The sequence below is a fragment of the Clinocottus analis genome, unplaced genomic scaffold (genome assembly GCF_023055335.1).
Source record: "Clinocottus analis isolate CAN_PGR_092001 unplaced genomic scaffold, fCliAna1.0.p SCAF_17, whole genome shotgun sequence".
Lineage (NCBI taxonomy): Eukaryota > Metazoa > Chordata > Actinopteri > Perciformes > Cottidae > Clinocottus > Clinocottus analis.
Window position 1 is genome coordinate 9,434,976 of NW_027175898.1, and position 15,714 is coordinate 9,450,689.

A 15,714-nucleotide genomic window follows, 5' to 3' on the forward strand; every position below is an offset into this window, starting at 1 on the left:
GGCAGAGTTATGTTATTGTGACAATATCTCAATTAAATATAGCCCAACCTTTTTTGGTTTGTGATCCCTTAAAATTAAGTATTGTGTGAACCTTTCTTTCAGGTTATAAGCACAGGGTAGATAGATGTCATGTACACAAAAACTGAGGAAATAATGCTTTAATTAAACTTTATAGTCCCATATGAATGCAATCTAAGTCCGCTCTATGTTATAGTTTATTAGTATTCCACAAATACCTAATATTTACAAAGGCACATGTTGCATTACATTAAGATTAAGATAATCTTTTTCTGATTCTGTTGATAGACAGCTGTTTATCAGCTAAAAGAACAAGTGAAGGGTGTCACAAAAACAACATTTAACAATGTACTCAACATGTGTGACAGCAAGAGATATAATATAAGCATCAGTCATTTTGTAAATTATGCTGTAATTGAATTAATCAGGCCATGGGTTCAAGTATGTAGCTCTGAGTCCATGTCCTCTTCCACGGTCTGTGACTTCACTTCTACTTTTTGTGGAGTGACGTAGGAGCCCATCCCCGCTGCTCTCTCGGCCTCCGCCTGTGTGTACGGTGCCTCTCTGAGCTGCTTCAACCTGGATGGAGAAAGAAGAAGAGGGAATCTCTAAAGATTACAGGGATACTTGGCCACTGCAGTTATAGGGGACAGAAATTAGGAAAAACATTTTCCACCAAGAAATATGAGTGTATCATACAAGAATGAATGGGTGAAATATGGTGCCTTACCGTCTTTTGTGCACTTTAGTTTTTAAGTGCTCTTTCAAGGACCTCAAATCCACAAAATATCTCCTGCAAGACATGAAGTGCCACAGTGTTAAAAGCTAAAAGCAAAACATCATTTTCAAAACCTTTATTTAAATCAGGACATTTAAATAAGTTCAAGAGAGACTTGATCACAGCAGGAGAAAAAGGAATGGAGATAAGATTATCTCCGTTCTTACACATCACAACCACTCACACAGAAACAAGTTCAGTTGCTTTCAGGATCTGCATAACATTCTGTCAATTCCAAAATGTCTAATATCTGTGTTGCTTGTTATTCCGCTTAATAATATAAAACATTAATTAATTAATAAAATAGGATGTATTTTTGTGAATTAAGTGACTCTAGAGTATCGAAGATAGTTCAAATCAGCCCCCACCGCTACCAGCTGCAATATGTGATGCCTGCCTGGACACTAATGCGTCAATAATTAACATATATTAACGATAATGTACATTATTTTGAAATGTGCCATCCTGCATAATGATAACGTTCAATACTGTAAGACGATTTTGATGGCAATAAGATATGATAAGATTTTCCTTTATTAGTGCCGGAGTGGGAAAATGGGTAGGATTACAGCAGTAATGCACACAGTGCACACAAGAGACACATAATAATTCAAAAAGAGTAATATAAATAAACAGTAATGCAAACAGTAAAGAATCCACAATAACAATAAAATGCTTATTATTATTTTAGTAAGATTTTGAATGCAGCATTTTTACGTGGAGCAGAGTAAATAATGCTACTTTTACTCAAGTAAAAGGCCCAAGTACTGACCCCACCATTGGTCAGTTCAGCTCATCTACAATTTGTAATGATAAGACTTAAGAAAATGATGACCATTAGGATGATGAAAGTAAATGACTAATAACAAGAGTTATCCTGATTAAACCCGCTTTTAGGACAAACGGGTACAATTCATCTCAACTCACGCGCAGTGTAAACAGTAGTGTTGAGCACATCCCGTCACATCGATGTCCACCTCCTGATGTAGCAGCTTGGCTGCGGTCTCAGGATTCAAGTCCACGTGGATCTGGTCCAGGTCTTTAGTCTTGTGTTTTGTCTTCCATGTCCTTGCAATGTGCTTCTTTTTGTCACTTGAGTGGTTACCTGTTTGTCTGGACTTCCCCATGGCCGATCCTGGTGAGTAGAAAACTGTAAAACCAGATATAAGCCAATGTAGACGTTTGAACCACGGACACGGATTTTACGCCATCAAATCAGGTCTTGCGGAGTGAACGGTGTGCCCATCGGACATTATCAGCTAAAGAAAACAAGTGATTTAGCAGATTTGCTTCTAAAAACATCGTCGTAAACCAAGTTGAGCTTTTCTTACCTTTCTACACGCGTGGCCGAGAGGAATACATTGTACTTCCGGGTCAAGGAAAGTACAAACAAAATACATTACTGTAGGGGGCGCTAAACACTCCTATTTTGTAAACAAGGTAGTAAAAAGAAAATAAACATGATGTCACGCTATATAGTCATGAAATACGAGTAGTAAACAAAGTTAATGGATAAATAAAACCGCAAACTACACAAATTAAAATTAGCTTATTATTTATGTTACTAAATCTCACTAATATTACATTAAATACATATCACATATTGAGTGGAATTTTACAATTTGTGTTCAAAGTGGTTTTCTGAATACAATAATGTCCATGCTCCCTGAGCATGTACCTGATAGTGGAGCTATCAGGTACATTTATGGTCAAGCTCATGATTTACTGCGCTCTTCGTTTTCTTTTCGATTGTAGTGTTGTTAAGGTTATAATTAAATATGTAATTTAGGGATATATATATATATATATATATATATATATATATATATATATATATATATATATATATATATATATATATATGGTTGTCATTTCATACGTTGTATTCTCCACGATGAAACGTCCGAATTGGAAGAAGGCAGAAAAAGAAAGAAAAAAAAAACATAAGTCATGAATATTGTGAGGGCGAGGTATGTCAATTGAAGTTTACACGAAATGGAAGAAAAATGAATGAAAATTAATGAATGAAAAGTACTTTATTAATCCCCAAGGAGATTTTTTTTGCCGTAGTAGCAGCATCCCACACTTACAGACATCAATGAAATAAACTAAACACACAAAATAAAATAATTAAAAAATAAAATAAAATAAATAAGAATAGGGATAACAGATATATACAAAAAAAAACAAGCTTTACTAAATAACAAATAATACAAATACACTTAACATCCCATTTCTCCAAGTCGTCCTCATTTCCCAGTATGGGTGAAGTTTAACTGACGCATCTAAATATTCCGACAGCACATGAAGGCGGCGTCAGACCGCACTGCATACGCGCCGTGGCGGAGAGCGAAGATGGCGGAGAATAATGTTGAACCGGAGCACGAATGGAGCGACCGGGCCCTGGATACGGCCGATGACACTCTAGTGGCAATGGAAACCCTCCTGGCCACACTGAGAGCCTTTGAAGACGTACTCAGGCAGCAGGAATTATCCACAGCGTCTTCCACGGAGTACTGCGATAACTTCTGTCAGGTAACGTCCACACGGAGCAGCGACGCGACCGTTAGCTCAACGTTAGCTTCCCCACGGTTGTTTTTTTTTTTTTAGCTAATCTGCGACGGCTGCTGGCCCGCTAGCTACCTGTTCACGTTTTGGGTTGGTCTGTAACCACAACTACTGCGCTGCTTTTTATTCGTGCATGCATATAATATCACGCTTCGACAATGCAACTTATTATTGTTCTGCTAATAGTAATGCAACGTGACGTTGTCAGCTGAGCAATGTGTTGCCTGTTCGCTGGTTTAGCTAACGTTAAGTTATTACGGTGAGCTCAGTGATGTGACGTTAACTCCCACAGCTTGGTCTTATTTCAAAACACACTGTCGTAAAGGAAACGTAACGGATGCTTCTATACACATGACATTGCCACAGTTTGCAAATCATGCAGGATTCTATGTGTGTGGGGCGGGGCGGCATGTTTATTCAAATGCAGTCGCGACTAAATTTGTAGCGGCTGCATAAGGATAGTTGGCTAGGTCATGTTCAGAAGTTCTTACAAATCATTTGCATGCTTTAGCTTAAGTTGTCAGATCTGCGATGTCAAATGTTACAGTGTAGTATTGTGGAGCAAACATGATTTTTCTATTGATAACAACGGAGACTCGTTCTCAATAGCATAGACTCGTGAGTAGTGTAAAAACAAACGTTTTGGGTGGAATTAGGGCAACTGCTTGACGTCCACCTTCTGGTGGTAACGTTAGTTAGCGTTACCTGCTTCATAAAACAAAGCACTTTTCATGTTCACTCCTCAAGGTTCGTGTCTTCCACTAAAATGTGGTCATCAGCCAAAGTTGATAGTAGAGAATAGTTATTCATTAGCCAAGTCACTTCATGTGTACTGTATTAGGTTGGGAGCTGTTTAAGTTCGTTGGTTTTAAGTTTGCCTAAAGTGATACTTGCATGCACCAATATAATTGAGAGACATTGATCTCTGTGGAGATAATTCTCACCTTGTAATTTCCTGAACAGTGTCTTGTTGCTGAAGTGGAGGTTAATTAATCCAACAAGGGGATTTTTAATTAACATTTGGAGTTTTTGCTGTCATGCATACACTTCAATAATATATATGAAATGTATAAATGCAATAAAACAACTACAACATACAGTTGTGCAATGCAGATATGATGGAATACATTTTGAATGACTAATATAATCAGGTAAATCAGGTTGCTTTATATGAAGGATGTAGGTGGATATGTACAGTATATGCATGCAGAGACAATTTATTTAGTACATGCAGCAGTTTTATTTCTGGCAGTGATATGCACATGTTACAAAAAAGTGTAAAAATTAAAACAATATATTATAACAATAATATATTATAATAATATATAAACAATAAAATATAGTGTGTAATTCACATTGGAGACATGCTACAAGGGACAGTCTACAACTAACTATTTTAATGGACACATCTTATTTAGTAACCTACTGACTTGGATATCTGTGTTTTCGGGGCTTGATTTAAAATATAGTGTGTGTTGTATTCATTTTCTGTGAAATCGGAAGTAGTCTGGATGTAATTAGTACACTGACATGAGTCTCCAGGGTTGAGACATTATTCTTGGCTCCCTTTGAGAGGGCACCATGTATTTAGACTTAAGGGAATTAATGTAGTGCCTCCTGTAGACACAAGCAGCTACCAGCAAGGGTTCTGCTGTCTGGAAAAGGGGACTTCTGGGAAATAGATAGTAATGATGATTTAATGTGTGATGCAGCAGACTACAAACATTGTGCTCCTTGTTCAAAGTGTCAATGAAAGAAGAGAACATTTTCTTTACGGCAATATGTTATTTGTAACATGATGAAATTCCATCTTAATATACTTCAGAGAAATACATTTTTATGTTTGGATTTTGTTGAATGAATGAAGTAAATTAAGTGTGCAATCATTACACATTTTGGTAAGTAATTCAAGTGAAACAAATTAACATGTGTACCTTACATGAGGTCTTTTTTTGGTGCATGTTCTTTCATTATCGACGGTACAGGTTTATGTCATTCTGTACAGTCAAGTCCCCTCAGGCCCAATCAAGAACATTTCACCGCAGATGGTGTCAGCTGGGATCGATCAGGGTAGACCGGTATCTCCCTCAGGAGGAAAACACCTGTTTATCTAGACAAATGTCTCTCTCACCTTGATCTCTTCTGTTTACTTTACTTTTTTTAATACAGTAATTTTACTTTTACCTAACTGCTTTTCTTCATTGCTCACATTTCGTGACATGTTTGTGTGTTCATAGGCACTGATGCACTATGCTGGGAGCAGAAACTCCATGGAGCACGGTCTGCCTCTTCTGGAGGTCTACTGTTTGTCCATAAACTGTTTTGCTGCAGCCCGATCTCACCTCACTGCAGAGTCGGACAGAGTTGCCCTTGTTTTGAAGAGACTAGCTTTGTGAGTACTGTAAAATTGATCCAATGAATATATACAAAAAGTATAATGGAGAGTATTGTCTATTTTATGTGTATACTTAGCAGTTTGTGTTGCTGAGGCCCTTTTAACTGTTCGCCTTCTTGATTTAAGAATAAAAGATCGTCTTCCAGTATTTTAGTAAGTCTTTAATAGCATGGCAACATAAACTGACAATTCTTAGTTTGCGTTGTGTAGTATTAATTCAGGTATTTGCTTTGAACATTTCTCTTATCTGTATATTGGATGATAGACCGTTCAGTTCTTCACTTAGACATTGGTATACACCCTTCATATACCTGACAAATGAATGTGCAGCTTGCTGGGTTGTTATTTGTCTTTTTGACCCATTTTCAAAACAGGGCAGCCGTTCTGGAAATTGTGTGATTTTCGGTCCTTGCTATAGTATTAATTCTACTTATTAGTCCTATATAAATCACTGTAATCTTATTGCCATTTATTCTAGGAGCTGTTTTGAACTGCTGCTGTCAGTGCCTGAGAATGAAATCCCGTATGAAGCCTGGGTTCAGTTCCACCACTCGGTTCAGGTACAGGACTTTATTTCAAAACATTGTTTGCTGATTGGTTAAAGACTTTTCATCAAGGAAAAATAAGGTGGACCAATGAAAAATGCCATTCTATTCGTGCCTCAGCAATTGTTATCAAAAGCCTTCTGATAGGATGCGAGTGAAGCATGAGAAAAATTATCCAAGCTGGTTTAGACGGCAGTGTTTGATTTTGGTTTGCCCCTTGTTGAGTCTAATCCACCAGTGTTCATCACGTCTAATTTATCTTTGGTTGACCGTTATATATGAATACATTCTTGCTGTACATAACCGTAAAATACTATTAAGAGCCATATGATCACATTGCCCCACAGAGATTAGGCCAATTATTATAGTTAGTAATGTTTACTCACTGCAAAGGAAAAGTTAAAACTGTGAATCTTGAGCTGAGCTGTGTTCAAGTTTTATTTCCAGACCTGACCCTGTTTCAGAAAGCAGGTGTAACAATCTGAGATTAATCCTCAACTCTGAGTTGATGAATCCTGAGATTGAAAACTATGACATCCAATCAGATTTTTTTTCACTCTGAGTTTAGCTAGTGTAGGCATCATTAATGGACCTGGGGAAAAGTTATGTGTTTGAGGATTTGGGCTTGAAAAAATGTATAAGTTAAAATACAGTAGACATATTTTTTGGTATCTATTTGGCTCAAGGCTCAACAGCATTTAGTGGATTTATTTTAGCTACAAATGTAGTCAATTTAGACATTTAACGAAATCTTGTTAACACTATTACTTAATTACTCTTTCAGACTTCACAAAGCGTACTTTATAAATGCCACTTTACATTGACATTATCGCATGGTAGTAGTAGAAGTGTGTGTAGCACGGTGTATGAAAACATGGTTGAATTTATTCAATTTTCTGGGTTATTAGTCTAATTTTCAGGAACTGAGCAAATAGTTATTTTTAAATTGCATTTATTTTAAAGTCTGTGTGTCTCCTGCAGATTGCCCATGATACCTTGCTACAGTATGGAAGCACAGACCTCCAAGCTTTACTCCAGATCACAGGAGAGGGGGGAGCGTGGAGCAACCCTGTCCTTACATCGCTCCTCACCGGCCAGCCCACCAACCTCGAAGAAGGTTGTAATATAGTTAACTCTTCCAGCTCATTTATTTTAGACTGCTTTACCTTTTAGCGCCTACTATTGTGTTGGCCGTGTCATGGTAGTTTACTAATCAGATATTCTTTGCATTCTGTCACTAGTTGATGCATACATCAGCTTGGAGGGCGAGGGCTTTATGGAGATGCGGGTGAAGCACCTGGAGAAGATGGGTGAAGTGGCCAAGGCAGTGGTGCTGGCCAAAGCGTGCACTGAATGCAGCGTCATCTCCAACCAAGCCACCTTTCGTCAAACATTTGTATCCCTGCTTTGTCACCTGCTGCCCAATGAGGAGGCCATCATGGAGGTATTGCACCATGTTGTGTTTGTGAGCAAGGAGAGAAATACCTCCACTAGACTTTCAGTTTTTGTCATGATGCTCTTTAAGTATACTCTTATACAGTTGAGCCTAATTTCTTCAGTTTTGGCAACTGTGATTCAAATGTTGCACAATGGCGATGGTTGAGATGGCAAGACAAATGTATCCACATTTTGAGTTTGCTGTGAAACCTACGACTTGCATGTTGCAATCCAGATTGTCTCAACAGTTCAAAGTAATGGTTGAATGGTTAAAATGTCTGGCTTCTGCTCAACAACAGCGTGACGAGACGTATCGTTCTGGCAGGACGTGTTGAGTGGTCACAGTAGACCGTCAGAGTCCAGATGAAGCACTATCTATTGTCAGAAGTCGGACTCACACAAACATCCACAGGCACAGTAATTATCTCCCTACTGGTAACATAAAATAGATTTTATTAAAATGCTGAATACAAATGTGGAAAAATTTGCAAGTCAAATCTTTTTTTAAAATGCATTAAAAAAAGGAGTCTATTTATATAGTGCACCGTCTCCAAAAATAGAGCCCCAAATTTGCATGCAAATAGAAGCTGAAAAGGGTCTTTAGATTGAGGAACGGACTCGTTGTAGCATCTGTTTTGTCTTCCAGCACTGCTTTTCTGATCATAAGGGCAATGAGTTGGCATTGACTTAGACAATGATATGTACTGTTTTTAATTTAATTATTTGTTTAAACCAAAGATACTTGAGTAGCAGTATGTGTCCTTGTATCATAACACAAGTCCTCCTCAGACTCATGGTATGGCCTTGGCTCTGTACTGACGTCTGCATAAAGTGCTTTTTTGATTTGTGTTTGGTATAATCATTGAAAGTAATTTATGTTGCACTAAAGGTTATGCCTAAATGAATGTAACTGATAATAAAAACACATAATTTCGTAATTACATTGACAAAGCAACTGCATCTCCTCATGATCTCTACCAGATCCGCTTCAGCACGAGTACCAATCCAGCATTTTATAACATTTTATTCAATTTTTGTTGTCTGTCACTTTGTCTTTAAAACTGTCAGCATTGTGTTTACTCCTTAAACAGATATCCAGACTTGACTGTAAGGATGTACTGGAGATCACGTGTAATTTGGAGACAGAAGGGGAGGAGAACACCGCCTTCATTTTGTGCACAACTTTCCTGACACAGCAGCTTCAGCAGCAGAGCCTTTACTGCTCCTGGTGAGAAGTCTCTGTTTGGGGCCAAGAGATTGGGTGGACTGCATGTAAAGTACATTATGTATTTGTTGCTATGGTCAAATGAAAGATGCCTTAACAAATACATTGTTTCTTTATCGTTGGGGTCATCAGAGAGTCAGTCAAATGTGGGTATAGTTTTATAAAAAAAGAAACTTTGAAAATAACTGTTTTCTTTTTTGTCTATCCAAAGGGAGTTGACTCTCTTGTGGAGTAAGCTTCAGAAGAGGATCGACCCTTCATCGATGTCTCTTCTGGAACGATGCCTTCAGCTAGGTGCCATTGCCAAAACCGTCCACCATTTGCTTTGCTTAGTCCGCGTCATACAAACAGAGGTGAGCCCATCATTCCATTTTTAATACTCTGTGAGAGTTGGTGCATTGGTTATATAATGTTCCCTTGTAACCAGTTAGGCAGTGTTTCCACTAGGCTATCCAGGTGTAAGTCTGTTGTTCATTAGAACGGTTATTTTTGCATTTCCAATTGTAAATGGAACGAATAGAACAACTACATTTTTGGTACCAAGTCAATCAGAGAGATCTTTCTCCCGTGCTAGATAAGACATCCGGCACAAACCCGCCATTTTAAATTGCTACACTTCCATCAATAGCAACGGCAATTTTCACTCGATCAATTTTTTAAAAATGTCAGCTTTTAAAACTACATTGGAACTCGTTAATTTTGTTTTACTTTGACATTTTACGTACAGACGTTCATAATGTGATGAATGTAAAACATAGTGTTTTATTATGTTTGTTATTATAAATGCATGGTTATTTAAAAGAGCTAATGCTAATATTACATCACTTTATTTTCAGACGGAGGAAATGGGGATACCTGCCTCAGTAGAACTTTGTGTCAAATCCCTTCAACTTCCAAAGCAGGATGACTCTGACTCGAGGATCTCTGTCTGTAAGACCGTGTCCCGCCTACTTCCAGGGGACCTTGAAGTATTACGTGCCTGCCTACTTACAGAGTTCCTGCTCGGCCCCAGCCAGGACGTCTTTGGGTCCCTTCGGGTGCTTTACTTACGCCCAGACCAAAAGTATGACCAGGAAAGTGAGGTCATACCCAACTCACTACGCTGCGAGCTGCTACTTGCACTGAAAGCCTACTGGCCTTTTGACCCTGAATTCTGGGACTTTAAAACTCTCAAGTATCACTGCATCTCCCTTCTCGGGTTGATGCCGGAGTCTGAAGGGGAAGAAGAAGAAGAGGAGGGTCAACATGAGCCACAGGGAATCACAGTGAAAGTAGAATCTGAGCACCAAAAGATAAATGGAAGTGTTGATGGTCATGGGCAGCTAAATAAAACACAGTCTTCGAACTTGCCAGAAATCCCAGGCGAATCAGAAACAAAGAAACACAGGTTCTGCTGTCGGATTTGTAAGAGGTTGGTTACTGACACCCAACTCATTCACCACTCCAAAAGACATGAAGAGGACAACAGCCACCCCTGCCCTGTGTGTTTGAAAAAGTTTAAGAGCAGGAAGGATCTCTTTCCTCATCTGAAAGACCATGTGCAGAGTGAAACGCATCTTAACAAAAACATCAAGAAAGAGGACGGGCGGAAACGGGTGGATGAGGATGATGATGTTGATATTGAACCAGGTGAGATCACCATTGACCCTTCCTTAATGCAGTATTACGAATCCACACATGATCCAGATGTGCTGCACCACATCGTGCAACAAGCCAAGACGGTGAAGGAGACGAATGTGGACAATGACGAGCATGTAACATTCGAATACATTGACCAACACTTCAGTGTGCAGAACCGGGATGAGTATCCGTGCCCAGGAACCGGGTGCACTCGGATTTTTAAACATTCCAAGTATTTGTATGTCCATTTAAAGTCGGAGCACAACGATGATGACAATGTGAAACATTTTCATCAGGTGAGAGACAAGCGGGAGAAGTGCGTTTTTTGCAGACGCCATTTTGTCTCTGCATACCATCACCGCAAACATCGAAGAGTTCACTATGGCGATCAGCCTTACATGTGTGTGGTTATGGACTGTGGTGCTCGGTTTAGTACTTCCAATGAACTTGTCACACACAAACAGGTCCATGGCTATCACCTCAACTACCAGTGTGAACTCAAAGATTGTTGCGTAACATGCTCTGACCTGGGACAAATCTATCACCATGAAGCACAACATTTCAGAGATGCAGCGTTTACCTGCTCTAGCCCTGAATGTAGTAAATACTATTTATCCAAAAAAGAATTCATAAAGCATTTATCCACACACAACATCACCTTCTCTGAAGAAGACTTTGAGGCTCAGAGGAAGGCAAAGCGGAAACTTCTTAAGACGGTCACTGAGGCAACAATACGTCCCAATAAATCAGTTGATGCAGAAGAGACTGTAAATGGAGAAGTCCGAAGGGCCTCTGCAGTAAGTTGTGCCTCATCTTTGAAAGCATCTGATAGCAGGGAGCCCAAAGCCTCAATGACCTTGGTTGCTGTGTGTTTTGATGGAAGTAAGTTCACCTGTGGTTTTGAGAAGTGTGGCATGACTTTCTCCAGAGCCAGAGATGTCCAGAGGCATTTTAAATGTGCCCACCCAGAACACCTTAAACTGGAGAACAAAGAGCACAAACATGACAGAGACCGGGGCTCAAAGTCCAAAGGGCTAAAGACTGAAACTGAGCCAGACAGTAAGGAGAATGGAAAAGAGGAGAACTCCACTTCATTTCAACCCATGGAGGCTGACAAAGAAAGAAAAGAGGCCAATCATCCAAAAAATAACGAAACAAACTCTTTAAGCCTTCAAACTGAAAATGATGCACTGAGTGGAATTCTCTTTGGGCTGGGTAAACTGGACCTGAATTCTTCGACACCTCGCATCGTGAAAAGTAAGGCACCCGAGTACAACCCAGAGTCTACTGCATCCCAAATATCTCTTCATCAGGCAATCATGGCAAAGCCTCCTGTTGTGTTGATTCAGAAGAAGCTCCTTCCTGAGGGAAAGGTGAAAGTCAAAACTGAGCAAGCAACAGAAGCTGATGAAGAAGACCGTGGTGACTCATTAGCCGCCGCTAAGCCATATGTCTGTGAAATAAAAGGTTGCGGCTTCAGGACTGCTCAGAGTTACAGCTTACGGCGACACTATAACACCCAACATAGCCACACTGTAGAGCAGGCCAGAATGTTGACTTCATCTTTTAAGCCTTATGTGTGCCAGCTTTGTTCCAAGAGTACCACTCAAAAAAAATTGTTGAGGTCTCACTATATTCAGACGCATAACCTGAGTGAGACTTTGGTGGACAAAATAAGCTATGCATCTAAACGGTATAAGGAAGAAGACCCTAAACAACCTACATCTAAGTCCTTGGCGAACCATGGTCTAAAAGTATGGAAGAAAGAGATCCCCAAGTTGAAACGCCAACAGGAGAAAAAAAAATCAACTGTGGTAAGCAAAAATGGACAAAAGTTTGACAATCATTCACCGTCTGAAGCGGAAGGAGAGGATGAAGCAGAGGGAAAAGAGGAAGACGACGAGCAGAAGGGAGAAAGTGAGGATACGACCTCACAACACGTCAGAACTACAAGACGTCTGGTAGCCAAAGGTAATCTCTGCTATATTTTGAATAAATTCACTAATCCCTTTCATTGTGTAGCGAAAAACTGTGATGCTGCTTTTTCCACCCAGGGCGGCCTGGTACGCCACCTACAGTTGATACATCATTACAATCGCTCTCAGCTTTTGTTGGAAAAGGATTTGGATGCACATCACAGTTCTGAAGTCAGAAAAGAGCCCGCTAAGAAAAGGCCTTTCCCAAACACAGATGAACCTCAGCCCCAGTACAAGTGTCACTTTGCCAACTGCACCTCTTCCTACCATCTTAAGAGCAGCTTAGCGCGTCACACTCGTGACGTACACTCTCCGCAACCAGAGCTAATAAGGTGCAATTTTGAAGGATGTACGAAAGTGTTCAGCCATGATGATGCACTTAAAAAACATACACTTTATAGTCACTGTGAGTACTACGATTCACTGGTGGTACGTCTGCAGAGCACTCACAAAAAGTCAATTACTGGATGCCAAAAGAAGCTCATCGTCGCACCACCCAGTTCTCCGAAAGAAGAACCCAGTTCAACCACCGCACCACCCAGTCCTCCGAAAGAAGAACCCGGTTCAACCGCCGCACCACCCAGTCCTCTGAAAGAAGAACCCGGTTCAACCACCGCACAGGCTGAGGGATCGAGTCCAAAGCCGGAAGTGACCCCCCAGTCTGAGGAAATGGGAGAGGAGGTGACTGTGGAGAACAAAGTATCGGAGAGGAAAAAAAATAATTTTTCCAGCCGCTATGTCTTCAGATCTCATGAAGAAGCATTACAGATGTGCCAGGATCGCTGTATGCGCGTGGCCTACCCATGTATGGTCCAGGACTGTGATTCTGTTGTCGTCTACCTGAAGAGCTTGCGCCGTCACTACCTGAGTGTTCACCAGATGCGTCCGAAAGAGCTTTTTAAGAATATGGCGGAGCTGGTTTTTAATGTTGAGCAGCTTGAGGAATTAATTCAGAGGAAGTCGGCCAGGCCAACAGTCACAGGAGCATGTTCCCCCAATGGAGTTCGCAAAATGGAGTATCAGGCAGAGCCAGAAAACACGGAGGGGCAGCCTGCCCCCATGAGCTTACACGCCATCAAGGCAGAGCCACAGGAGGAGGCTCATCATGACACACTGGAGTTCCCAGAAGAGGAAGAGCAGGACCCACCACCTGTTGAGAGAAATGGCGTCCTTGTTGGTGCAGATGAGGTGCTTTACGGTGAGCCGAGCACTGGTGGGCCCCCTGAAGACACAGCTGCAACAACACAGAACAGTCAGAAACCAGAGGAGAGATTAAGCTTGGATAAAATCAAACCTCTTCTTCGTCCCCTCACTGTTGACCTCTCTCCACCGGTCTCGCTGCGCTTTACTGCCGAGGAGGGCTTCCAAGACATGCGCACCAAGGATGGGGGTAAAATGTTGAACGGTTCAGCTCTGTTGCCTACTCCTGTTCGCCAGCCATTAAAACGGAAAAATGAATTGTCTGAACCACCTTCAAATTTGAAAGACACTCGACCCCATAGTCCTCCTCCACACCCTTTTGACATTGTGGCCTATAAGCCCACTGGCTTTGAGTCCTCATTCCTGAGGTTCATCCAAGAGACGAGCCCAAAAGACAAAAATGTGGTGCCGGGGAAACGGCGAGACTCGTTCAGACGCAATTGTTCTGTTAAGGAGAACAACCAGCTGGGAATCTCTCACACCCGCAGCAGGCGCGCTCATTCCCCGCTGCTGAAGCCCCACGCTATGACTGGAGACTTCTCATCAATCCAAAACTTGAAATCCATCTTGGACAAAGCCCTGGCTGGATGTGGGGACCTGGCTATTAAGCAGCTTCAGTACCTCAGACCTGTGGTGGTCCTGGGGAGACCTGTGTGCAGCACCACCCTGCCAGACCTCTTCCCATCAGACTCCAACAGCAAACTGCTTCTTGGAAGTTAATTTAACTGAGCACCTTTTTAACATAGCTATGACAAATGACTTTGTATTTTCACATTCTGTACAAGTATTTTTCTTTCTCCCAAAATATTAGTATTGGCCGTTTTGTTTTTTTAAGTTGCCAAACTGAATAATTATAGAATTATATTAGCATTAAGATTTACAAAAAACAAGCTTAAACGGTGCACATCGGATCCAAGTGGATTTTTTTTTCTAAGACATCTGTTATATGAAAGCTTTCAGATAACACCTCTTATGTCAATTAATTATGATCACGTGTATGTATGTATATACTGTAGTTATTCCAAGAAGACTTACAGATTTTCAGATTGTTAGAAATGGTCAGTAGCGTGTTGCAAGGCCTTCTCAGTTGTTTGAAAATGTGACTTAAAAAAAACATTTCCTTCCTGAAAAAAATACCAGAGGAATATTTTGGTTATTTTTCACTTCAGTTTACTATTAAATAAGTGTGAGGATGCAGTTGACAGATGTTGGCAGATATGTATCTAGCACTTTTTAAAGAAATAAATGTGGAAATGAAGCCCTTTACTTTCTGAATTGTGTAAATGACTTGTTCTTTTTTTAAAATATGCAACGTCACTATGAAATGGCATTGTAGGAGCTGTTTGCTAAGTTGAAAATACACATAACTAATTTAAATAATGGGTGGGTGTTAGGTATGAGAGAGGGAGACACTTCTTAAAACAAATGTGTTGAATTAAAGTTTAACAAGTTCTGGGGTCATACAATGCAATATCGGAATATTGTACACAGTGGGAGAGTGATTTCACATCATCTGCAGTGTTTCTGATAAAATATTACACAAATATGGTTGGGCTCCTTACAGGTTATTTTTTCAATAAAACTGCTGTCTTTTGCATTAATTGTGTTATTGGGGTGGTGATAATAGTCTTCAATGACCTTGATTTAAATATGTTTTTTGGGGGTCGTTTTATTTATTTTGAAATCAATGCCTTGAACAGTAAACAACTACTGCCGTATTGCTCTGTAAACACCAACCACATGTTCCGTGGTTCACTCTTGAGTGAAGTTCAGCAACTGAAAAGTGCAAGTGCATTGCCAGTAGACCTGATAGTTTCCACTTCTCTTGTTTAATTTATTCGACAGGAGTCTTTGCTTTTCGACAATTTAGCAATGGATAATGTCTTTAAACATTTTGGTTAAAATCGTGAGAGTCAAGCAGAGTATCAAATGCACATGTATGTTGTGTATCT

The 15,714-nt window shown here is 40.3% G+C and overlaps 2 protein-coding genes across 2 annotated transcripts; one reads left to right on the forward strand and one right to left on the reverse strand.

Annotated features, from left to right (window-relative positions):
- Positions 1–143: 143 nt before the first annotated feature.
- On the reverse strand, positions 144–2,168 carry znf593 (zinc finger protein 593). Its single transcript, XM_068580075.1, has 4 exons — positions 2,128–2,168; positions 1,724–1,946; positions 749–811; positions 144–597 (listed from the first exon to the last, which is right to left on the reverse strand). The coding sequence occupies exons 2-4, from the start codon at positions 1,921–1,923 to the stop codon at positions 456–458; spliced, it is 405 nt and encodes a 134-aa protein (XP_068436176.1). The 5' UTR covers positions 1,924–1,946; positions 2,128–2,168; the 3' UTR covers positions 144–455.
- Positions 2,169–3,100: 932 nt separating this feature from the next.
- Positions 3,101–15,037, forward strand: rlf (RLF zinc finger). Its single transcript, XM_068580074.1, has 8 exons — positions 3,101–3,331; positions 5,602–5,756; positions 6,238–6,319; positions 7,286–7,421; positions 7,546–7,748; positions 8,833–8,969; positions 9,178–9,319; positions 9,803–15,037. Exons 1-8 carry the CDS (start codon positions 3,101–3,103, stop codon positions 14,480–14,482), a joined length of 5,766 nt encoding a protein of 1,921 aa, XP_068436175.1. The 3' UTR covers positions 14,483–15,037.
- Positions 15,038–15,714: the final 677 nt, after the last annotated feature.

Bases quoted from the DNA above. Each gene is read 5' to 3' on its own strand.
- znf593 (XM_068580075.1), bottom strand. From the start codon at position 1,923: ATGGGGAAGTCCAGACAAACAGGTAACCACTCAAGTGACAAAAAGAAG. The intron at 812-1,723 runs GTGAGTTGAGAT...CATGTCTTGCAG, and splicing joins CACTACTGTTTACACTGCGC to GAGATATTTTGTGGATTTGA. The intron at 598-748 runs GTAAGGCACCAT...TTCTCCATCCAG, and splicing joins ACTAAAGTGCACAAAAGACG to GTTGAAGCAGCTCAGAGAGG.
- rlf (XM_068580074.1), top strand. From the start codon at position 3,101: ATGAAGGCGGCGTCAGACCGCACTGCATACGCGCCGTGGCGGAGAGCG. The intron at 8,970-9,177 runs GTGAGAAGTCTC...GTCTATCCAAAG, and splicing joins CAGAGCCTTTACTGCTCCTG to GGAGTTGACTCTCTTGTGGA. The intron at 9,320-9,802 runs GTGAGCCCATCA...CTTTATTTTCAG, and splicing joins TCCGCGTCATACAAACAGAG to ACGGAGGAAATGGGGATACC.